The following is a 24967-nucleotide window of genomic DNA, read 5'->3' on the forward strand; positions in this document are numbered from 1 at the left end:
ACAATACGATATACTGCTGGGTTTAAAAACACCAAATTGCAAACTATATGGATTAACATAGGCTTCATGTTTTAAGGATGTCTTTGGCTGTAGTGAAAAGAAAACCAGAATGATTGAATAATAATAATGATTATCATTTACTGAACTCCTCATCAGGTACAGAGCGAAGTACTTTACACATATTTCTCTAATCCCCACAACAGCCCTGCCAGACAGGCATAATTATTCCTATTTTACTATTGAGGAAAAGTGCTGTTCTGAGAATTTAAGGCACAACATCCAAAGTGATGACACTGGTTAAGGGGACTCTGGGCCAGATCCACTGTTCAGAAACATTTCTTCCCCTCTTTTCTAGTTTTCTCCCCTGTGTACCCTCCCTCTCTTTATTCATTCAACAAACATTTATTGAGCACACACTATGCCACACAGGCACCAGGCACAGAGTACATGTTCGTGAACAAAGCCGTCAGAGTTCATGCCCTCCTGGAAGCTTACCTCCTAGCCCAGAGTCTGTGTTTCTACAAGGAAGTGGTAAGAAACAGAATAAACGTAGGTGTGAGGTGATACACGTGAGCAAAGAGAAGAAATGGCACAAATAAAAGCTGGAGATTGTCTAATCAAATCATGATTTCAGAGTTGGAAAGTGTTATACTTTTCGCTTCTTCTTGTCAGTGATTTCATTTCGGTCATTTTGGTATAAACCCAGCACCAAGCCCCTTATTGTAGAATGCAAAGGTTGTACACTTTGTAACAAAATGGCACGGCTGTAAGCCAGTCCAGCACAACATGAATCTTGGAGAATGTTCAGTGTTTAAGTGAAATATTCCGACCCCAGTAACCTAACCAAGTGTGTTCAAGATGTTCCACGTTTCACCGCCCCCCGCCCCGCCCCAGTCCATGAAGCATTTTCTTTGTCAGCTGACAGCATCTCTCCCACCCTCTACTTCATGTCCTAGTGGGTTCAATAGTCTCCTTTAAAAATTCATGTCTACCCATCACAACCCTCTACAACTTTCTGTCATTTCTCTCTTAGACACATTCTTTTCCACGTTCAAGTCACATTTCACGACCCTTTAGCACCTGCTCTGTTACCGCACCTGTGGCCCCATGCTACCTACAAATAACTGTAGCTTTTGGTAGCTGGTAACATCCAGAGTGAACTATAGCTCTCTGTATCTCCACCCAGGCCAACCATCTGAGGGCCCAAACTGGCCAGCTCTAAAACTGGCTTCTGATTGTGTCTTTCCCTGACCTTGCAAATACTGCCCATGGAGATTCCTTCTCTCTTCGGAAGTAGTTCAACATGTGAAAAATCATTATAAGTGGGAGTTTGTGAATTTAGCCAGCTCCTCTACAAGCATAACAGCCTTGCCCTGGCATCTCTTGCAGGAAGGGATATTCATACTACGACTTGTCTGGTATTATTAGAGCAGGCAAGGCCATGTGGAATAGACTCTATTCAACAGAGGAAAAGATTCACTCACCTTTATTCCTTAATTAATTCTGGCACCAATTCCTAATCTTCTCCAGGGAAAAAAAATCTCCTCACTAGCACAACCTAATAGAATGCTAGCAGGAAATTTACCATCACTCCGTGTGCACACAACTCCATTTTGTCTAAAGCTTGCATAAGCTTTCAACTGAAGCTCCTTTTTCTTAGGAAAGAACACTGTCATTGTTCCCTAGGCTGTATTGTTTTGGTTTTTTTTTTTGTTTCTATTATACATGTATTTGGGCCTGGAGATTATAAATAAGATTCTGGTCTAGACAAGAGGGACAGGAAATAAAATTAGGAATGTCTCACAATGCCAGGAACAAAACTATTGTAGTGATACTGGGTTGAATAGTAATTAATCAATGAAATGATTATGTTTCTAAGAAGGACAGGGGTATAGGAGGACAGAGAAGAACTTGTTTGCAGAAAAAAAAAATGTATACATATATATAGATCCATATATGTGTGTGTATATATATACATGTGTGTATATATATACATATGTGTGTGTATACACATATATATGTATATATATGTGTGTGTGTGTGTGTGTATATATATGTGTGTGTATATATATATATATATATACACACACATATATATATATATATGGCTTGATTCCTAACTTGGGAATTCCTGGCAATTTTGAGGCATAGGTAGGTAGGAAAAAAGAAGAGAGAGAGAGAGAATACAAGACCTGATTCCTGATTTGGTGGTTCTTAAAGTGTGAGCAATGGCACACAAGCATTAGCATCATCTCTGGGACTTGGTGGGAAATCAAATTCAGGTTCCATCTTGAACCTACTGAATCAGAAACGGAGAGTGGGTCCTCAAGTAAAGCTGTGCTTTAGCAAACCCTACAGGTGATTTTGACACATGCTAAAGTTTAACAAGCACTGGGTTAAACCTCCTCTTCTTACTTAATTCAGGACACCTGGTGTAGGAGAACACTGGGGCAAAGAAATCAAGGGTCAATTTTGTTCCATGTGGGGAAACCCATCCCACCCAGGTCTCTGGGTCAAGGCTGAGGAAAACACAGGAGTAGAGGCCCAGGTGCCCCTGCCGATTCCTTTAGAATTCAAAGGAGGGCTTCAGAGCTGAGCTGCCAAAAACTTTGTAGCCGGACTAATTAGTCTCTAGGAATTTCCTGTAAGGGTTTGAAGGGCTGGGTTGGAAACTCACAACCAATTGCTCTGGTGAAGTGAGAAAAAAGGACCAACCACGCAGCTGAAGTACCACAAAAGCCCTTCTTCCCCAAGAGGGACTGAAGGCAGTCTTGTTTCTGTGTAGTAGGCTGTGAAAAGCCATTCCTTTGCTCTGATGGGAACTGGGCTCAAGGGAGTTTCCCTTCCAGCGAGATGCTGAGAATAAACCAAATGCCGGCCAAATCTCAAGCCAGGGTCACAGGCCAGTCAGCCTGCCTGCTTGCCTGCCAGCCTGCCCGCTTTTCTTTCCATATACCCCTTCCATCTTTCCTATGCTTTTTCCTTCAGAGTGGCCAGAGGCTTTCACTGAGAGGTTGTTCTGTGTTGACTGTGGGGCAGGGGAGGGGGGGGGGTGGGGCACTGCTGGACACAGGTCCTGAAGCTGGAGGCCATCATTGTAGCCACTAGGGACTGAATTAGATGCTCACTAATGGCCCTTCCAGTTCTGATCTTTTTCTGCTGAAATGTTTCTCATGATCAGAAGCTTCACTCTAGTGAGAAATGCAGCTAGAGTTCTAAGACCTCTCATATACCTTCACAAACTCACTGGTCCAGCCACTGCTTTCTGTCAGATGTCACATGTGTGTGAAATCAGCTCCTCAAGACTGTCTCAAACTTGAGATCAATGCTTTACATTTCTTCTCTAGACCCTCTCATTCCTGTATGCTTCTGTGCACTCAGCAAATGCCTTCATGCTATGCTCCAACCCTTCCCTGCAGGAGTGAGGGGAACAGTGCCCTGTGTCTTGTTCTCCACCTTTGCTTTTGTGGTTCCTCTGCCCTCTGCCAACAACTACCTTCTCCCTGTCCAGCTGGAAACTGCTTACTTCACCTTCATAGATAAGTTAAAATGCTGTCTCCTCTCTCTGGCTTTCTCTGATCACCCCATGATCCCAAGTGTATGGATTGCTTTCTCCTTCGAGCCTCCATTCTATCTGCCTGTTTGTCTATCTGGCACATCTCTATTTTAAATATTATTAGACTTTATTCAACATAGACATTTCCCCTTACCTAGATAGGCTATGAAATCTGTAAAGGTAGGAATCACGTTGTATTGGTATCCTTATGCCTAGCACAACCTCAGTAATTCCATGTGTGGATTGAAGTACACTTAATATTTATGTTTGTATACTGGTTTTCAGCATAAAGAAAAGTTGAACGTTAATTTCTTCTAACTTGTCCATAGGTATTTGTTTACTTATTTATTTATTTATAATTTTTTTAGCGTTTATTTTTGAGAGAGAAATGGAGACAGAGCACTAATGGGGGAGGGGCAGAGAGACAGGGAGACACAGGATCTGAAGGAGGCTCCAGGCTCTGAGCTGTCAGCACAGAGTGTGACGTGGGGCTAGAACTCATGAGCCGTGAGATCATGACCTGAGCTGAAGTCAGATGCTCAACTGACTGAGCCACCCAGGCGCCCCATAGGTATTTATTTTTAAGTAATTTTCCTAGAAGTGGACAATAAATACATGACTATAGTTGTTTAATAGTTGTCAAAGAAGAACTGGAGCTGGAAAGCAGGTAAAGCAGTAAAAACAGATTATATTCAGGACTATTGCAATAGGGGAAAAGAGACCTCAGAGTAGAACCAGGCTCAATTCTGAATACAGCACGGGCAAGTGGCAATTCACAGCCAAGAAGCAGGGTGGGGATCAGTGGATAGAGAATCTCTAAGGGGAAACATCAGGGCTGATGGGAACCCTGGCTACCCTGACCTAACAGGATCACTGCTGAAGACAGACCAGGGTGGTCAGACATTACCTGGAAGACAGTGGAGGATGAAGACCTTGATTAGATATTGAGGCTGATCAGATAGTGGGAATGGGGCCTCTTGTGAAACTGACTTGGCAGGGTTCTTGCTAAAATTAGATTTTACAAGGACGTGCACAGATGAACCTAGGAGAAGGTCCAGGAACCTGATTATGATTAAAGTTTGGTCAAGCAAAGAATATTTTCATAACCTAGGGGGAAAAGACCATAATGAACTCTGAGAAAGAATCCAAGGGAGTTTGAGTATCACCCTCAAAAGAAACACATGCCTTGAGCCAATAAAAATGTACAGTAAATTATTTATGGGATAGGTTGCTTTCACATATTTGGTCAGTAATACGGATGGTAAATTCTGTGGGAGGAGGGCATAGATAAAAATGTATTTTGGCCCATGAAGTTTTTGTTATTATTGACAAAGTTAGTGCACGTGCATTTCTAAAATCTGATTAAAGTCTTTGTGTACTTTGGGGCTCTGTTAATGGGATATGTTGGCAGAGAAAAGTAAAACCCAGGAAGAGAAGTTAGTATTATTTATTCTCCATAACTGGATGTTAGAGTCTCAAGCTAAGAACCGCTAATCTCTAGGCTGTTAACTAGTACATAATTTGACTTCTTTCCTACGTTACAGCAACCTTAAAAACTGTCAATTGAGGATATAAACTAAGTTAGCTACTGCATTAAGGTATACGTGTAGAAAAGAGTTATTTACATGCCTCTAAAGCACTGTCAGACCAGAGAGAGCACGTGAAAAGCCTTACAATGAATTGGTGCCTGTCAGAGCCTTTGAAAATGTTAAGTACCATACAAGTGCCCAGCAGGGCTCCTGCTACCATTGTTTTATTGTCCTACCAAATAACTATGGCAATATCATGCCATTCCCCCACGGAGTTTAACATATCATTTGCATTTACAGTGTAAAGTTGTTATTAAAGGCAAGATATTTTTACAAGTGCAAATGTTGTATCTTCTGTCTTCCTTCTCTTGTAGTGAGTGGCACAGTCTTTAAGAACCTGCTGCTCAACCACCTGTTCATGTTTACTGCTGTGAGAACCATGTTCCTGTCATCGGCAAATTTCTTTTTTTTGGTTGCACTATTACCCCAACCTCATTTTGGATGGTGGTCTTCAGAAAGAACATAGAGTTGGGCACCAAGATCCCAGGAAATGGGTGGCACAGTTTTGCCTGATTTAAAAGGGATCCTCACCATCCCCACCCCAAGAACATACATGTTCTTCCTCTTGATAATAAAATCTCTAGGGAAGGACAACTTCTGGTTCTCATCTTTAGGGCACGAGATTTTCAACTTGCCTGTTTTAACTAAAGGCATGTGGTCAAGCCCTGGAGTTTTTCTTCTCTGGATCACAAATATCCATTGAGTCCAGAAAACTCGTGAGCTGGCTCGTTAGTTTGAGAGCATCCTGATGAAGATGTGAAATGTTTCCTGCAGAAGATCTTTTCCACCCATCTGTAGTCAATTCCAGTGGTAGTTTTACCTATGTGAAGGATGGTGAGAAAGATAAGATGGTTTGTTTCATCACCAAATGATTCATTTGGGGTGACTAGGAGACTCTGTGGGATGGTCTTGGCTTTATTGCAAAAAAAAAAAAAAAAAAAAAAAAAAATGTCGGTGAAAGGCTAGAATCCGGGTTACAAGTTAAACAAACAAAGTCTCCTGTTCTTGTGGTCTAATCTATATTCACACCTCTGTCATTAGCAGGAGGAAAGGACTAGAAAAAAGAGAGAGAGGAAGGAAAGGAAAAAGTAAAGAGGATAAAAACTGGACAAAGAAAAAGAGGAGAAGAGACACACCTGTGCTGGCCTAGATATAAATAGTCATTTAATATTCAGGGCTCTAAATAATGCTAAAGACCAGTGATTAAATGTAACAAGAATCTGAGTGTGGTACTCCTTCTAAGCAGGAGGAAAGGGATAGAGAAATGAATGTAATCTACATTTACACCTCCACCATTCTGTGCTGACACAGAAGGGTTCTAGTTCCTGTGAAGGCTCCAAGGCCACCATGAAGGAGACATGGGGTTTATAGCCAGGGGGATTACGAAACAGGATTAAAGGAGGGGAGATAAAACTGTTCCTGGACACCAAAGCAGAGAGCATACTCCAGTGTAAAGGACTTGGTCAAGGCCAAGGGAACTTGGGTATTTTAATAGTTTAAGCCAATCAAGTCTTTAATGACCAGACAGCCCCCATGCTGTTTAAACTGTTCAAGAGTGCAGAGAAGCAAAGCCTCCAAATTACTTTATAAGCACAGAATAACGCTGATGACAAAACCTGTCAAAGATATCACAACAAAAAGATATATGAATACAAATGTCTGAGATGAAATGTTTGCAACCAGAATCCAGTGGAACTTTAAAAGAATAGACTGGGGTGCCTGGCTGGCTCAGTCAGAAAAGCTGGTGAATCTTGATCTCAGGGTTTGAGATCATGAGTTTGAGCCCCACGTTGGGTGTAGAGATTACTTAAATAAACAAAACTTAAAAAAAAAAAAAAAAGAATAGACTTCATTTGGGGAAGGCAAAAGTAGTTCCACCCTAGGATATTGAGTAATATAATTCTTCATATTTCTGAAAGGAGTAAAACCATTTAGTTATTTCCATTGGTGCTAAAACAAGAATTTGATATAATGTAACATATATTCATTATTTTCTAAGGTGTCTTTAATAAAATAGAAATAGATACTTTCTTAATATGTTTAAGATATAGATGTAGATATAAAGCCAGCATCATGCTTAATGGTGAGACAGAAGAATTCCTGTTAAATTTTGGAATAAGACAAAGATGCCCCCTAAATACTCTTAGTTAACACTGTCCTATGTAAATATTATTCAAAGACAAAAAAAGAAATGAAGGAGTAAAATAACAGTTGCAGAAGATTTGATTCTATGTTTAGAAATTCCATGACAATGAGTTGATGTGTCATTACAGAAAATTCAGTAAAGTGGGTACTACAAATGTAATGAGAAAATTATAGGTTTCTATATACAAAGAGCTATTAGTCGAAAATATAATTTGAAAATCCCATTTACAGTAACAGTCAACCCAAACTATTAGGAAATGATCTAACAAGGAATGGATAGGAGTGGATAGACTCACACATCTCATACTCTCTGAGAACTGATTTTATGGTTTAAAAATCAGTAAAGACTGACTGGCAGCAGGTTTAAAAAATTTTTTTTTAATTGTTTATTTATTTTTGAGAGAGAGACTGACAGAATGTGAGCAGGGGAGGAGCAGAGAGAGGGAGACACAGAATCCAAAGCAGGCTCCAGGCTCTGATCTGTCAGCACAGAGCCCGAGGCGGGGCTTTAACTCGTGACCCTCAAGATCATAACTTCAGCTGAAGGAGGACGCTGAACTGACTGAGCCACCCAGGCGCGTCTGTGCCAGTAGACTTTTTGTACCCATTAAAGTGGAAATGAGCTAAGCTGGCTTGTCTCCACAATATTTTAGAAGGGAAGGGGCACTGTACCGGGAATCCAGACCCCAAGAGGTCCTACTTATTCACTGACTGTGTGACATGAATAAATAACAACTTTTCTGGACCTCAGTATCCTCAGAGTTTAAGAAGGAGTGGGCGCGGGTATTGAAGTGAATGCTGTAAACTGGAGTTCCCAGAGGTATTTTATTAGACCTGCTTGAAATTAATTCTGAGTAGTAGTCATTTTGGGATATTTCACATAAAATCTTCATTCTCAGCTTCCTTTGGAAATTGCATGACCTGATGTAACAGGACTGGTTCTTGCATTGCTACGATTCGCTGCAGCTGCAGAAGCTGTTACTCCTTCTCTCAGAGCGTGGCCACAGTTTTCCGGACCCTCTCCCTCCTTCCACCACCATGGGGTCACTGGCCTGATAATTTACCTGATTGGCTGATCCTGAGGGTATGGAGTTACAGCCTGTGGTCATTCTGTAATTCTGTCACTCTTACAGTGTAATGATTTAATGATTCTAAAATTTGGTTTAGCTGTCATTCTAGAAAAATATTCCTTTTCCATATTACTTAAGAGCCTGGGCATTTTGAGCTAATGTGGGTGCAGCAAGCTCTGGCTGATGGTTTTCTTTCTTCCTTTGCTTGTAGCAGACTACCCCTGGTTACCATGGTGATTACCATCCCTTAATGATACGCTGCTACCACACGGGAAATGTAATTTTTTTAAGCTCAGTGCAAAGCAGTGGGGGAACAGTAGTAGGCATAACAGCTTTCTCTCCCCACTCTGTCCCTAGGTACTCCTCAGTCGCCACAAAGGACGAGAGCAGGCTGCTGATCCATCTCTCCAGACGAGCCAACACGAGAGCTGCTGTCAGGATTTAAATACTTTTCTTGGGTCCCAGTGCACATGTGGGAACCCTGAGAAAGACTATTTTCAACCTTTGAAAAGTGATCTGCAGTAAGTCTCAGGGGACTTAATTAAAATAATCAGTTTTCACAGCCAAGGCTTTTGACTCTAACCTCCCACACAAAATGAGCATCCCATGTGCAAAAAGTCGTGCTCACACATATTCAGCAAGTGATAGCTCTAACTGCACACTCTCCTCCCAGTGGGGATCCCAAGGTCTGTGTCCAGCCCTTTCTGACTATATTGAGGGCAGTGAATGGTAATTTATGGCATGCCTGAACCTTCCAGGCCTCACTCAGGGGTGTCAGAGTTTCTGTATCCAGACAGATGGGAGAAGCATGTGTGCTCCACAAACCCTCAAGGATCCAGGGGCTCACTTCTCAGGATGTCACTTGGAGAGGTAGCTTCTATCGACCCAGGGATGACTTGGCTCACCAGGGCTTTGAAATATGTAACTCCTAAGCTCCATCTAAGAATCATGGCCAAGGGTACCAGGGTGGCTCAGTCAGTTGAGTGTCCCTGATTTCGGCTTAGGTCATGATTCTAGGATTGTGGGATTGAGCCCTGTGTCAGGCTTCACACTCAGTGTGGAGCCTGCTTGAGATTCTCTCTCTCTCTCTCTCTCTCTCTCTCTCTCTCTCTCCCTCTGCCCCTCTCCCCTGCTTGCATGCTCTCTCTCTCAAATAAAAAAATAAAATAAAAACAAAAAGAATAAAAATCATGGCCAAATAGAAAGCTGGATGAAAGAAGTTGAATTTTAAAATGTTATTATTATTCATTTTATTGCTGGTGAGAACACTTAAGATCTACCCTCTTAACAGATTTTTAAGTGTACAATACAGCATTGATACCTATAGGTACAATGTTGTATAGCAGATTTTCAGAACTTAACTCATTTTGTTTAGCTGAAACTTTACACCTGTTCATTAGTAATTCCCCATTTCTTCTGTCCCTGAAGTTGAATTTTAAGAAATGAGTTAATAGACTAGAGTCACCTCTGCAGGACTTTCTCTCTCCTTTCCTCTCTCCTGCTCCTTCAAATTTCCGTAACAGTTAACATTTCTTTAAAATAAGTAGCTGAATAGGGATATATGACAAAGCAACTAGAATCTAGGTTTTAGATATACAGAGGTGTCCGTTGTAAAATTATTTTGACTTCTCTACACATTTGAAATTATAATAAATATTGGAAAATAGAAGACTGGAGTTTACAAACCAGTGGCCTATAGGCCACATAAGGCCCACAGAATGTGACTGGCCATAAAAATTTCTTTTTATTGAATCACTTGCAAACATTTTATAAATTTTTTAAAATTAAAAAATTGTTTTTAAAAAATTTTTGAGAGTGCGAGAGAGTGAGCACGCAAGGGCAGAGGGGCAGAGGGAGAGGGGGAGGGAGAGAATCTCAGGTAGGCTCCATGCTCAGTGTGAAGCCTGACGTGGGCTTGTTCTCAATACCGTGAGATCATGACCTGAGCTGAAATCAAGAGTCGGAGGCTTCACTGAGCCACTCAGGCGCCCCAGAATCAGTTGGAAACATTTTAAAAAGCAGGAGACTTCACATTAAAATCTGGATTTCTGGTTTCTCTAGAAACATCAGGAGATCTTATAACATCAGGCTCCACATTCTTGTATGGAAACATCTGACGGGAGCTGGAGTGGAGAGTGGCTGTCCTCTCTACTTGGACATGAACCCCACTAGATAGACATTCCTCATTTCTGTTACTTGAATGGGCCAGCTTCTCAGTTCGTAATACTCAACCAGAGCAGCCTTAAAAAGCAGGGGTGGGGGAGTCGTAAAAAGGGGGCTTAACTCTATGTGAGTGTCTGTGTGCACCCATGCAGTTGGCATGAAAAGCAGTCCTGCACCTTCGTCTTTGTTCTGAGGGCTGAGGGGGCAAAGCCTCCTCCTGCCGCTTCTGCTCACAGCCACCGGAGGTAGGTGCTGCTCAGAGCTACACCTTCAGGCTAAGTGAGCAGAATAGCCCATAAAGAGGTCTCAGTGTGGCTGTATCAAAAGGAAAGGCTTGAGACCAGCCGGGCAAGGCTGCATTTATTTTAGAATGTTTGCCTTCTGGCTAAAATGCCTCAGTTATTGCACTAAATAGACAATCTATCGGTTAGTTGCCATCACCGTTTATCATAAAGCTTCCTTAGGAAAAGAGAGCCGTGCTGAACTGAGGTGTCCTGGAGCCTGAATTTGATCTGTGCATATCACGATGGGAAAATTCTACCTCTTTTGTTTTTCTTTCTGGCATAAAGGAGGTTTGTGTGTTAAAATACTTTCTCAGCAGGAAATGGTTTTTTGTCACAGTGTTCAGTGTTTCCAAAAATTGAATTTTTTCCCCCCTGCTTATGCCTTTTTCTTGCAGGGATCTACACTCAACAGGATGCCTTCATTGGGGTGTGCTGTGTCCTCAAAGTCTTTTCATGGTTGGGAGGTTCTGGGGGGAAGCCATATCTACCAAACTGCTATTTAAAAAATATATATTTATTTTGAAAGAGAGTGCAAGCAGAGAAGAGGCAGAAGGAGGGAGAGACAGAATCCCAAGCAGGCTCCACACTGTCAGTGCAGAGCCTGACGCAGGGCTCAAACCCACGACCTGAACAGAGATCAAGAGTCAGGCGCTCAACTGACTGCACCATCGAGGCACCCCTACCAAGTCTGCTATCTTAATGGTCAGTCCACTGTGAGCATTGTAAGGAGCTTATTACATCCTTGTGGGTGATAATGGTGAGGGTGATTTCAGGTCTCCTCACCACCTAACTCTTCCTCCAGTGTTTTCTATTGAGCTTGGAATACAATACTATCTCCTTCGTTGGCCCGCTGTCCTTATGTGGTCTGACCCCTGCTTATCGTCCAGCCTCATATCCCATTCTTTCCTCCCCTCCCCATGCTCGATCCACACTAGCTTCTTTCTAGTTCTTTCATACTTAAAGCTTGTCCGCTCCTGGGCCACTACACTGATTTTCCCTCCTCCTGAACACTGTTTCCCCAGTTCTTGGCCCCGATAACTCCATCTCTTTATTTGGACTGAGGGTCATGTACTGGCTCCTCGGAGGTGTTTCCTGACCACCATCCTTTTCCCCTCATGCCCACTTGCTATTACACTATGACGTCATGTTTTCATTGCAGCCATTATCTAAAATTATTTCTATTTGCTTGTTTAGTGTCTACCTCTTCTACTTCTGTGCAAGCTCTGCGAAAGCAAGGACCTTGCTGTCTCCTGTTCACCATGGAATTCCCCCATAGCTCATGTTGGTGACACGAAAGGCAAGGTTGCCACCTAGTGTTTAGATGTGTAGATGTGTGGCACCAGCAATGCCTTAAAAAAAAGTGTCCGAGTCAGTACAAAGTCAAATTTCCATACCCTGCTATAACAAAGACCAGAATTTCTCAAGGGAGCACAGTTCCCCACAAAGTATCTCTTAAGAGGCCCCAAATTGGTTCTTTCCATTTTCGTGGGTTTTGGCCAAAAGCAGAGGTAGTGTCTTTGTTAACTACTAAAGAAATCCAAAGCAACCAAGACAGATGTCTAACTCAGTTTCACAAGGTAGCAAGCATATTCTCCAGACTGTGTTGCCTTCAATTCCACCTGCCTTTACTGCCAAGATGTGCTACTTATACAGTCAGTGAAATCCATGTTAAAGAAAATGGCAACCCATAATCTCAATTGCTTTTTGCCCTGCTAATGGGGAAGGATGTATCTTTAATGTTCAGGAACACATGAACCCTTCAGACCCTTCAGTGGTTGTGACCAAGCATGAGACTTACCCGCACTAAAAAATCTTGGTGGTCTTAGGCTGGTTATTTTCCACTCCCCAGCCATGCTGAAGGCTGGCAAGACAAAGGGAAACTGTGAAAAGTGGCCAGAGGAGGGTGGTACCAAGGGAACCCATTTAATAAAGAGCCTTAGTTAGGCTCCTAAGATACCATGCTGGGAAACTGGATTACTAGAAATGATGGAAAATGGGTGGTGAGATGAGCCAGTGGATGGGAATAACCATGGCAACCAAACTATCCATTTTCTTATTACTTCACTTTTCTTGAGACTAAAAATAGATCAAGTGTAGGTCATCGCAAATAAGACCAGCAATGGTTTACATCTCCTACTATGGCTTTGGCTGGCTTTTTGTGGGCTTATAAGGAAATGCCTTTTTAACATAGAAAAATTATTTGTTCTACTTATCTAGTCTTTGTTCTACATACTACCTTAATGCATATTTTTATTTTAAAATATATTTTCTAGGGGCACCTGGGTGGTTCAGTCGGATAAGCATCTGACTCTTGATTTTGGTTCAGGTCATGATCTCATGGTTTATGGTTTCAAGCCCTGTGTTGGGCTTTGTGATGACAGCACAGAGCCTGCTTGGGATTCTCTCTCCCTCTCTCTCTTTCCCCCCTCAAAATACATAAATAAACATTAAAAAATAAATTGTAAATAAGTAAGTAAGTAAGTAAATAAATAAATGTAAATAAATAAATAAATAAATAAGTAAGTAAATAAATAAATAAATGTATTTTCAGTTAAGCAAGTAAGAAACAATTGTGGAATAACAAAGATGAATTACAATGTATTTTGGAAACCACCTGCTCAATGCAGGATTTTTTTCATCTTAAGAGGTCTAGGTTCTATTTATTCACTCATTTTTTTTCTAAGTAGGCTTCATGCCCAGCATGGAGCCCAATGGGGGGCTTGAGCTCATGACCCTGAGATCAAGACCTGAGCTGAGATCAAGAGTCACTGAGCCACTCAGGCATCCCTACGTTCTATTTAAATCTCTGCAGTGACAAGGGGATCACTGTTTCACGATGTAGCAATTCCAGTATTGAACAAATCATTGGAAAACGATTTCTCTATTTCTATTTATTCATGCATCTGATATTAATTTAGCAGCTATGTTGTGCCAAGCACTGTGCTGAACACTTCAGATCTAGTGGTGGACAAAATTAACTTGGTCCCTGAATATACAGAAGCTACAGTCTGCTTCCCTGTGACTTCCCTCTGGATATCTGCAACTAGAAGCATTATAAAACAAGACAGTTATCTTTTTCCTATCTGAGAGTCCTCTAAAGTTATAGGAAATCTTAGATTTTCCCTTACCAATACAGTTTGTGGAGTCAGTGACGATTCCTTGGCTGCAAGCAAGCAAAATAATGAACAAAGGCTCTGGTAAAAAAACCAAAAACACAAACACATACGCGCATGCGCACACACACACACACACACACACACACACACACACACACACCCCAAACAAAAAAGGATCTATTTGAGGGAAATAGGGTAGCTCAGAAAATTGAGGGGACAGTGGAAGGATCAGGCTTGGAGAGAGCAGAACAGTGGCAGCTTTGGGCATCTAAATAGTAGAACTAATGACCTGTGTTTTCAAGGTCCTTCTATTGTTTCAGCAATAATTGTTTTCAGTTGTCCCTCTGATCAAGACTGAAATTTTGAGGAGAGAGAACCTGATTGGCTTGGCTTGGGTCTCATGTCCACCCATGCTGGGGGTGGTGGTAGAACTTCTCGATGTTCACACATAATGTAGCCAGTGAAGTAATGGGGGTTCCTGCAAACAAAGATCAAGGAACTGCCAGAAGGAGGAGATGTCGATGCTGGTGACACAACCAACAAAGGACCACACGGTCACCATCTTAATCACCATCCTTTGGGCAGACTTGGAAACAGCGATACAAAGGGACCCCTGGAGCTCCTCCCTTAGAAAGTAACACTTGACTGCAAGGTCTGATAGATTTATCTAATCTCTCAAGTAATAACACCCAGGTCTGCCTCACCTTCCTCATGTGATCCTCAGGGTGATTTTGACAGCCCATCCTTATTGGCATTACTCTTTCCTGGATTCATTTTCCCTGGAGGCACAGGAGAAGCCCAGGTTGGCAGAGTGATGAAGGGCTCTTGGCTATTCCTCTTGGAAACTGCCTGCTGGGTCCAGCCCAAACACCAACGCTGCTTCTAACCTTGCTTTATTTCAAACAAGTATGTTTATTACCCCAAATTGGGATCTGCATCCGTTCCTCATTTCACCGTTTACCCACGAACATATCATATAGCACTTTGTGAATGTAAATGAGCTTAGTTGGTTTCACATGCTTGTTCTTGGGGATCAGGCAGTTTGCTAAAAGTTTACACAAGACATCCTAGATATTTGCTGGAGATTAATGTGAAAACTAAATATTTATATATCTATTTCACAAAAGGGAAAAGCCATTAACTCCCCCCACTATTCTATTCTATTCTATTCTATTCTATTCTATTCTATTCTATTCTATTCTATTCGCCCCCCTTCTCCGCCTTTTTTTCCTGGAGATTATTATAGAAGCTCACATCAGTGTTATAAAGTCTCTTAAGGCTGCCAGGTATGCTCACTCTTGTATTTATTTCCATGGCCTACCTTGGTTGAACCCAGTCTCATTTGAATACCTGTCTCCTTGCTAAAAGAGGCCAGCAAGCTATTGACTAGATCTGCCTTCACCTTGCAGAGCTCAGCAGTGTTTAAATGAGGAAGTGCTTGAGGCGCCTGGGTGGCTCAGTCAGTTAAGCATCCAGTTCTTGGTTTTGGCTCAGGTCATGATGTCACAGTTTCGTGAATTCAAGCCCCTGTTGGGCTCTGTGCTGGCAGCATGGAGCCTGGTTGGGATTCTCTGTCTCTCTCTCTCTCTTTGTTCCTCTCTCTCTCTCTCAAAATAAATACATAAACATTAAAAAAAAAAAAAAAAGAGGAAGGGCTTTACAACCAGAAAGACCTAGGTTTAAGTCCTATTCCTGTCTCATACGAGTTGTATGGCTTTGGTCCAGTTATTTACCTATTCTAGGTCTCAATTTTCTCATCCAGAAAATGGATATAACCTTATGGTGGAGGGGTTGGATTGATTACATCAGTCAGGAGACAGAAATCACCCACTTATTTTAACAGAGAACTTCACATAAAGAATATTCAACCAAATATTGAAGAAATGAAAAAGGCAAAAAAGGAAACACTAAGAAAGTAGCAGTTTTAGCAAGGGGCTACCACCCTAGAACTGGGGGAATGAATGGAAGATTTGGGGACTGTTAAGGTTGAGAGGTCTGAGGAGGGATCCTGCAGAGTTGAAATTCAGACCTCTCAGAATGGTCACTGCTCAGCTGTCCTGTTGCCTCAGGAGCTTGAAGGCTCACCTGTGGGGCAAGGTCCAGACCTTCCTCTGAGGAAGGATGCAGATTTGCTGGTGCTGGGGTCTGTCACTAGGGGATGCGATGGTGCTGCAGTGTTGGAAGAAATGCAAACCAGAATCAACTACACTGCTGGAGCAATCTGCTGCTGGCCCTGGGGTGCAAATCCTTTGCTAGGATGGTGCTGACAGGAATAGTAAGACAGAAAGAAACAGGAGGTATCCCGAGGGAGCAGGGAGCGTGCCTCTTTCCCTCCAGTCTCTAGTGCCACCTATTGACGAACCCCGGCCAATAAGGGAGAACTGAGGTCTGTGGAGTCCCAGCCCTGCAATCACAAAGGATATGAAAGGCTGGGAAACAATAACTTTCTAATTGGCCACTCCTTTGGCTACTCAGCATCTTTGTTCCACACAAGAGCTTCCCTAGGGTTTCCATACACGGAAAGGAAGATGTCCTCAATCTCATTGTATCTCAATTCCCAACAGTCCCCTCAAGTTCCAGCAGTCCTTGTATCTACCTCTGGGAGACAGTAACATCATCCATCTTTGAGCTGTCTTAGTTACTCTCAAATTTGAAATCTCACCAGAACATACCGTTAATGAAAGACTAAATTTTCTTATGTAAAATTAGTAAGAGGAAGGAGAAGAAGAAATACAAAATTAGTTTATATCAGGAGTTGATAAACTCCAACCCACAGGTCAGATCCAAATTTAAAAAATGTTTAATTATTTATTTTGAGAGAGAGCATGGGGGAGGGACAGACAGAGGGGGAGAGAGAGAATCCCAAGCAGGTTCAGTGCTGTCAGCACAGGGCCTGATGCAGGGCTCAATCCCATGAACTATGAGATCATGATCTGAGCCAAAATCAAGAGTCAGACGCCTAACTGACTGAGCCACCCAGGTGCACCTGGGATGTTGTCTCTTAACTGGCACCATGACCTAGTTTTCAGTGAGCATCCATGATTCTGTTGAGCCAGCTGCCTCTGGATGATGGGAAACATGGTAAGACAGACAGGCATCTGGTGTGTAGTGTCTTCTATACAAACTGGTACAAAAGGCATCACTGCCAGTGCCAGATCAGGCATTCCTCCAAGTTAGGGGGCATTTACTATGTTTACTGTGATCTCACTCAAATGAAAGAGGCCAGCTTAGCCAAACATCCATGGGATAGTCTCAATCTCTAGTTCTATCTGGATGTACTTTGTGCCTCTTGCTTTTCTTTCTTTTTCTAGAAATGGTCCTTTCATGAATTCCCTCCTCCTGAGCCTCTCATCACTGCTCTCAAAGCCTTCTCTGACCAGGACCAGCTTCCTCTGCAGGGACCTGGGAGACTTCCAAGCCACTGAGAGAGTTATTCCTGTTAAACAGCCTGGGCAATGGCTTTCTAGACCCCTTAAGACTTTATGACAGCTCCATCCTAATTGGCATAATTCTCCATGGCTGTTCAGCCAGAGTAGGTATCGTGGGCCTAGATAAGGAGTTACTCTTTTCTTTGTGCACAGGCACTGGGTCAGGATGAGGCCAGCCTCATGTGTCTAAACCCCAGGCAATGTTTTACGTCCACTATGCCTGGCTCTATGGCCACTGTTCAACCCCTTCTGTAGCATTGAATGTAGTATACTTGGCATGAATTAAATTCTTATATTGGTCATTTCTGCTAAAGTCATGCTTAATGAAAGTAATTCCAAGTACATTATTATCAAAAGGAATGGCTTCATTGGCCCCAAATAATCATTACATGGTATCCTGGAAAGGAACAAAAAGCAGGATTCTAAATAACCTCAAATATTAATGACAATTAATTTGTAATTATGTAACTATGTAAATGCTTTCTAATCTAATAAGAACAATAGAGTTTATGTGTTGCAGAATTTGAATAAGTTTCCCAGTTTGTAGTTGGTCTTTTAATTTTCTTTAAAACAGTTTAATTTTTTAAATTTGAGGCTAATTTGTCATTTGATCAGAAAAAAATTGTAAATATATCCAAAAAACATTACTTTTATTTCTTTGGATTCTTTGAGTTATTATGCTATAAAATCAGGCCAGGGCCAGCAGCAAGTCACAAGCCAGGTCCCGCTGTGCTCTCAACAGTACCTAATGTACTGTGTGTGACTCTGGGATTAATTTCTCTGGGTCTCAGTTTCCTCCTCTGTGAAATGAACTGAGTACGTGAGATGCTTTCAAGGTTTTTTTCATTTTTAAACTGTGATATGAAATGATTAAGTGATATGATTTCATACAATGTGATGGATAAAAGGATAAGGCAAGGACTAAATGAAAGATGACCATAATTTTCATATTTAAATTCAAACTCTTTTGAGCCTAACAAATTTTTCTTTTTTTTTTAATATTGTATTTATTTATATTGAGAGAGAGAGAGAGAGAGAGAGAGAGAGAGAGAGAGAGAAAGAGAGCATGCATGAGCTGGGGAGGGACAGAGAAAGAGGGAGAGAGAGAATCCGAAGCAGGCTCTGTGCTATCAGTTCAGGGCCTGACGCGGGGCTCGAACTCATGAACTAAGAGATCATGACCTGAGCCGAAATCAAGGGTCAGATGCTTAACCAACTGAGCCACTCAGGTGCCCCAACCTAACAAATTTTTTAAGTGTTCAAGATAAAGCAACTATCAATTCATCTGAAATAAAAATGGTCTATTTGAGTACATCTTGTTTTTATTTCTCCACAGAACTGGTAGAAGATCTAATATTTACTGGTAGCACAGAAATTCAATCTAGGAGCTTATAGCCAGAAGCACATGGCTGGTTACTATCAAATGCATATAGCCTTCTCAGATTACTCTGAAGGGTATTACAGTGGCTTTTGTTTGATTCTTTCTCTTGTTACGGCTGGATCAGAATGCCTCTTGTAAGAATAATCAGGGACTTCCTGTACTATACACAGACTAACTTGAAATATGAGTTAGAGGATGGAGCTAGAGAAAGTTAAGGAGGGAAAAAAGATAAAAAGAAAAGGTCTTGGATGAAGGATGTCCTGTTAGTTTTGTGCATGTATTGGGATCTGGTCCAGCACTCCTCTTAGGAGCTCAGGCACTTGGAAATGTTCTGGAAAGGGAAGCAGAGACTAGCATGAGAAAAGTAAGGCTTGTTCATTTCCGGTCCTGAGGTACTTGTTCACATTGAGTACATTTCCAGGGAAGTCAGACACACAGAATATAGCAAGAAGCCCAAGGAATAACTGGACTGAGTTCTGGATTCTGGTCATGAGTTTACATTGTATGTGAAGGACAGTGTCTGAATCAGATTCCCTCACAGAGGACCAGGGTGTTGGCTGAGAGGCCCAAATGGGGATTGGATTTTTAGCTCCTGGGTGTGGATTAGGAATTCAAGGCAGGGCTCATGCACCATGAGTGCACGAGTGCTGTTGCACAGGGCCCGCTGCTCAGGAGGATCCGTGCTTGAAGCTTAATGTTTTGTGATTGCTATCTTGAAATTTTTACTAATTTTATCTTTGAATTTATGTTCTATAAGTGAAGTCAAATGGGACCATGAAGCATGACCAGGGACTTGGGGCCTTGGCTCATAAGCAATTCTGTTTTTCACCATCTCCTGCTCCCTGGTTCTCAGCTGCCAGGGACCCCAGCAACCATTAGCACCTAGGCCCTGGTTGGGGCCTGGGTGTGAAGCAGGAAGGTTTGGGGTGAGGTATGTTCATGCTGCACATGTGCCACTTGTTGAGTTGTGGGACTGGGCCTCATTTGTTCCTCATGTATCCTGGAGCACAAGGGAGTACAACATCAAACAGCACAGAGAAAACACCATGACAAGTCAAGAGAGACCACGAAATAAAGAAATAGATTTTTCTTTTGTTTTTTAGATGACAAGCCCCACATTTTCATTTTGCACTAGGTCCCACAAATTTTGTAGCCAACACTGGTGAGAGGGGTAGATAATGACTGCCCAAGGAGTGAGCTAGGCTGACATTAGGACACAGGAGGTAGTAAGGGTGAACCCCAAATTCATGGGTTAAGTATGGAGGCCAGAGTTGGGCAGTGGAATCAGGAGTTTGAAGCAGGGGAGATAAGAGAAACAGAACAAAGTTGAAATCAAGAAGAAAACATGGCTAGGGTATTCTGAATATAAATTTAAACAGTGGTTGGTGTTTTAATCTTGTTTTCTGTGTGGGTGAGAGTCCATCTGACTCAAATGGCCAAAAGTCATACCAAACAGTGTTGACTATGTTCTAAGTCCATGTTAGTCCTTGAGAGAGGAAATATAGACAATCATATATTTTTCTGATCCTGAAGGAGTTTACAGAGGGCTCAAATGTTCTTTTAGCCCTCTTGTATAATGGAGTGAATTACCATAATAAAAATTCAGTTGTCTGTTAGGCATTTAATGTAATTCTTTTTTTAAATGTTTATTTATTTTTGAGAGAGAACACAAGTGGGGGACAGGCAGGTGGGGGGGGGCAGAGAATCCCCAGTGGGATCCATACTGACAGCACAGAGCCTGACGTAGGGCTCAAACCCACGAACTGTGAGATCATGACCTGAGCTGAAGTTGGATGCTCAACCAACTGTGCCACCCAGGTACCACTAATGTGAGTAATTCTTGAAAAGAAGACTATTATATAGTGTGTGTGTGTGTGTGTGTGTGTGTGTGTGTGTGTGTGTGTTTTAACCTGTGGGGGAGAAAAGCCCTTTATAGTTTCTTAAGTTTGGCATCTTTAGCCATATATAAGAGAGACACTGTTATGAACTGTTGCTCCTGATAAAGGAGATTGGAAACCAGAAAGCAAATTCTCCCCATTTGGGATACCTTGAGTAGCACCTTGCTCAGCGCCTCTGATGTTGTACAGGGTTTGGGAAAGAGGTGCAAACAATACTCACCACCTCCACTTATTTTTAACAAAATGGAATTTACACACAATTTGTACTCTTAATTTATTCTGAAGCCTTCATGGTTTCAGTTGCTAATGCTAACTACAGGCTAGTGGTATGGTTTTTAACTATATTTTGAAGCATAATTTACTTATCGGAGTGACAGGGGGAACAGAAGGAAGTCTGGAAGAAAGTAACACTTGCCTTGTCTGACACTGTACATTTTTATTTACTTAACAAACACTCATATAGTGCCTACTATAGTGTTAGACATTGTTCCAAGTGCTTTACCAACACTGGTGAATTTAGTACTCTTGACAATAAGGGCTGGCTTATCCAGTGGGCACAGTGCCTGGCTAGGGTCCATGAAAAAAAATGCTTTAATTTCTTTCAAAGTCAGGAGACAAAAATTTAATAATATTGAATATATAATAAGGAATCCAGCCTGGATTATATGTCCTTAGACCAGTGCAGCTCTGAAAATATAATTTGTTTTATTATGTTATGGAAGAAGAGGCCCATGAAGGCAAATGTTTACAGGGCCCATAAAAATCATAATGTAGTTCTAATTATCTTAATTTTATAGATGAAAAGTATGAAGCATGATCAAGTGACTTGCCAGTGATGCACAGCTAATAGTGAGAGAGCTGAGATTCTAGTCAAGCGTTGCTTCCAGAGCTCTCTAGAACGCTGTGCTGAGCTATGCTGCCATGCTCATCAATGAAGTATTTCACGTGACTTTTCCAGCTAGCTAAAAAATTATCTCTCTACAAACCAAAACTTTTTGCTTTAATAATTCTGGAAGGTCTTTGATATGTTTGTTACTTAATTCCTGCCTTATTAATTAGGTTATCCTGAACATAATCTACTCTTGTATGATAACATAGTATCCTTATCCACAGATAACTTTATTGAGTATTTTCTATGTACTTGGCACTCTTCTAAGGTTTTTTTCTTTCTTTTTTTTTTGACAAATTTAACTCATTGAATCCCCATTCCCCTATGTGGCAGATAGATTTTATAGGTGAGGAAACCATAGTTAAGAGAGGTTAAGCTACTTGTCCAATTGCACCCAGCCAGTTGGTAACAGTGGAACCCAGGTGTCCTGGCCTCCCAGTGGGCCCTCTCAACCAATAAAGAGCAGCTGCTTTGCACTGTGCAGTATACAGTGATGGTCTCAGGAGCTTTACTCCCACCCCTAATATTTTTAGACCCAGATGTTATTTTATTATTTTATCATTTTTTAAATTTTTTAAAATTTTGTTTGAGAGAGATTGAGAGTGTAAGCAGGGGAGAAGGGCAGAGACAGAGAGACAGAGAGAGACAGAGAGACAATCCCAAGCAGGTTCCACACTCAGCATGGAGCCCGATGTGGGGCTCAATCCCACGACCCTGGGATCATGACCCAAGCCAAAATCAAGAGTCAACCTATTGAGTCCCCCAAGTGCCCCAAGACCCAGATGTTATTTTAAGTCTTGTGTCAACTTTTCAGGGTATCTGCCTTCTCTCTTCTCTCTCCCTGTTAGGCAATTGGCTAATAATTTTAGCTATGCTTTCTTCCTACTACTCACATTTATCCCTTGATAAAATCACGTAGTGCCTACCAAGTGCTGTTGTGTTTATTTGCTGCTTTAAAGTGCCAGAGACATCAACTATTTTAATTGAAGAACAGAGAGTCCATTTTCTCAGTATTGTGTGCCCAGTAGGATCCACATATGCTGTGTGGAGGGAGAGGTGTTCCTGTAATCAGCCTTGTGATCCTTATTGCCTGGGCTTGTGAAGATGATTTTGAATGCTCTGAGGACCCTTATTGGTTAATGTTCATTTATTTTTTGGTTTTTAGCCAACTCTTCACTAGCAAGTGCTGGTAAATCACATGGTGGATATTATTATGTATAAGGAGAAAATATTTGTCATGATACCTTAATTGAGCAAATGGGTCAAAAGAGTTCATTTGCCAGGTAACTGTACTAGCTGTATGGCATTAATTGAATAGTGTGACAAATGATTTAAGTGGAAAATAAGACTCCATTGGGCTATTATGGATTATCCCTTCGTTACAGCTTAATCTTGAATACTAGTCCTAAAGTTGGAAGGGACTCAATCTCCTTGTCTGCTTTCCCATTGTTTATATGTAGAAAGGAATGTTTCTTATGTCTTGTCCTTTGCTTATACCCAAATATCACATTAGGCATATCCTAAATTTTGCCTTCGTGACTATTTTAGAATTTATAATCCAGTTGACCACAACTCTAAGATTTGAAGACTGCTGTCTGTCACCAATTTGATTACTTTTTTTATTAACGCCATTTCAGTTCTTGGCCTTCATGGCCCTCTCAGGAAATGCTGCTACCCTGCCCAAGACTGTATTCTTTATGACTAGCCCTAGAATGCTCAGTTAATGGCAATCAGTTTACAACCCTGCAGAAGCTTGACAGTTTCTGGGTCCTACTGCTCATTCACCATGGAAATACCCAGAGCCCTGTGTAGGCTCTAGAACATTAAATGGTATTTTAGACAGGAGGAAAACAAACAAGAGATAAGCCAGTTTCCTGAAACATAATCTATTTTTGAAAAAAAACAAACAACTCCAGACTATTACCGAAGTCAGAGTATACAAATTGGTGATGGTGATTCACAAGTTAGATTTAAGCCATTGACATGATTTGTTGGGCTTTCATGTTAAACTACAGAAAATTTAAATCAATTGCTTTCATTTAAAAATCAGGAAATTTGGGGGTGCCTGGATGGCTCAGTTGGTTGGGTGTCCGATTTCAGCTCAGGTCATGATCTCATGGTTTGTGAGTTCAAGCCCTACATTGGTCTCTGTGCTGACAGCTCAGAGCCTGGAGCCTGCTTTGGATTTTGTGTCTCCCTCTCTCTCTGCTCCTCCTCCATGCATGCTATGTCCCCCCCCTCAAAAGTAAATAAACATTAAATAAGCAAACAAACAAACAAATAAATAAAAATCAGGAAATTTTGCCCCCCAAAATCTCCGGATTTCTCACTTCTTTTGGAAACTGGGTCATCTGACAGCATTAGAGCCATATTCTTACATGGCAACAATTGGCTAGAACTGGGTAGTCTCTGGCCACTTTAGACAGAGTAGGTACTGCCTCACTTGCCACAATCCTCAGTCCAGTTTGCTTAGTTACATTACCTGCTTGTGCCCTGGAGGCATTTGATTTTGTATCCCCTACTCTGAGTCAATGAAAGACACAAGCTCAAATGTTCAGGACCACAGTACCTCTGCTTAGTTTTCTGCTTAGTTAATAAAATCTTAAAAATTGAAATGGAAAAGTAATACATGCTCATAAAAATTAAAACAGTGCAGAAGTGTGTTCAGCAAAAAGTACAATTTAGTGACCTCACTGATCCTCACAGTTCCTTTTCCTTACTCCCCAGAAATAATACTGGTAATAGTATCTTTTGTATTCATTTATATATTTTCTATGAATATGATTATTTTTTATCCAACTGGGGTTACCTGCTTTTTGTGTATACAAATATTGCGTTCCACACGTGTCAAGAGTGATATGGTGTATTAAGGTAACTATCCATGTAATTGACAAAAACTATTGTTGAAATGTCCAATTAGAGAAAAATGTTTTAAATTATCTGACTAGTTGCCTTCATTAGTCATCCTTCTAGCTCCTTTCTTTATGGAAGGAATCCATCCTTTCGGTAGACATTCACTGAGTTCCTATTATGGTCAAGGCACTCTGCTAGGTAAAGTGGGAAATACAAGGATAGACTGAAAACAAGATCAACAACAATAACCCAAACCTGAAAAGGTAAATAAGAAAAAGAAGTTCGGCTGAGTGGGGAGGATGTGGGTGATGCAGGGTTAGTAATCTACCACCAAGTGAGGTGAGTTACAGAGGGGAGTTCAGTGATAAAACATGGCTTCCCAGGGTACACACCTGCAGGCATTTGGTCTGTGTTCAGATAAAAACCACCCTGGCCCCATTACTGCAGTTCCTCTTCTCTCCCAAGTAGATTTCAATAACAATTTTGCTAAAGTGAAGCTGGAATGAGAGAACCACAAAGTAGAGATAGAATTAGAGATGTACCTATGGGAGATTTAAAGGAAAGAAATTTTGCCTTTGAAAGCTTAGATCTCAGT

At 41.4% G+C, this 24967-nt stretch overlaps 1 protein-coding gene across 1 annotated transcript in view; it reads left to right on the plus strand.

Annotated features, from left to right (window-relative positions):
• The first annotated feature begins 447 nt into the window (after window positions 1-447).
• Window positions 448-24967, plus strand: part of LOC128778382 (proline-rich protein 36-like) — a 75492-nt gene continuing 50972 nt past the window's right edge. The window contains exons 1-4 of the mRNA XM_053907671.1: window positions 448-531; window positions 8718-8881; window positions 10676-10768; window positions 19586-19658. Of these exons, the coding sequence (XP_053763646.1) occupies window positions 448-531; window positions 8718-8881; window positions 10676-10768; window positions 19586-19658 (414 nt within the window). The remainder of the gene's footprint in view (window positions 532-8717; window positions 8882-10675; window positions 10769-19585; window positions 19659-24967) is intronic.

The sequence above is a fragment of the Panthera pardus genome, unplaced genomic scaffold, assembly GCF_024362965.1.
Source record: "Panthera pardus isolate Hobbes unplaced genomic scaffold, ASM2436296v1 HiC_scaffold_2, whole genome shotgun sequence".
Lineage (NCBI taxonomy): Eukaryota > Metazoa > Chordata > Mammalia > Carnivora > Felidae > Panthera > Panthera pardus.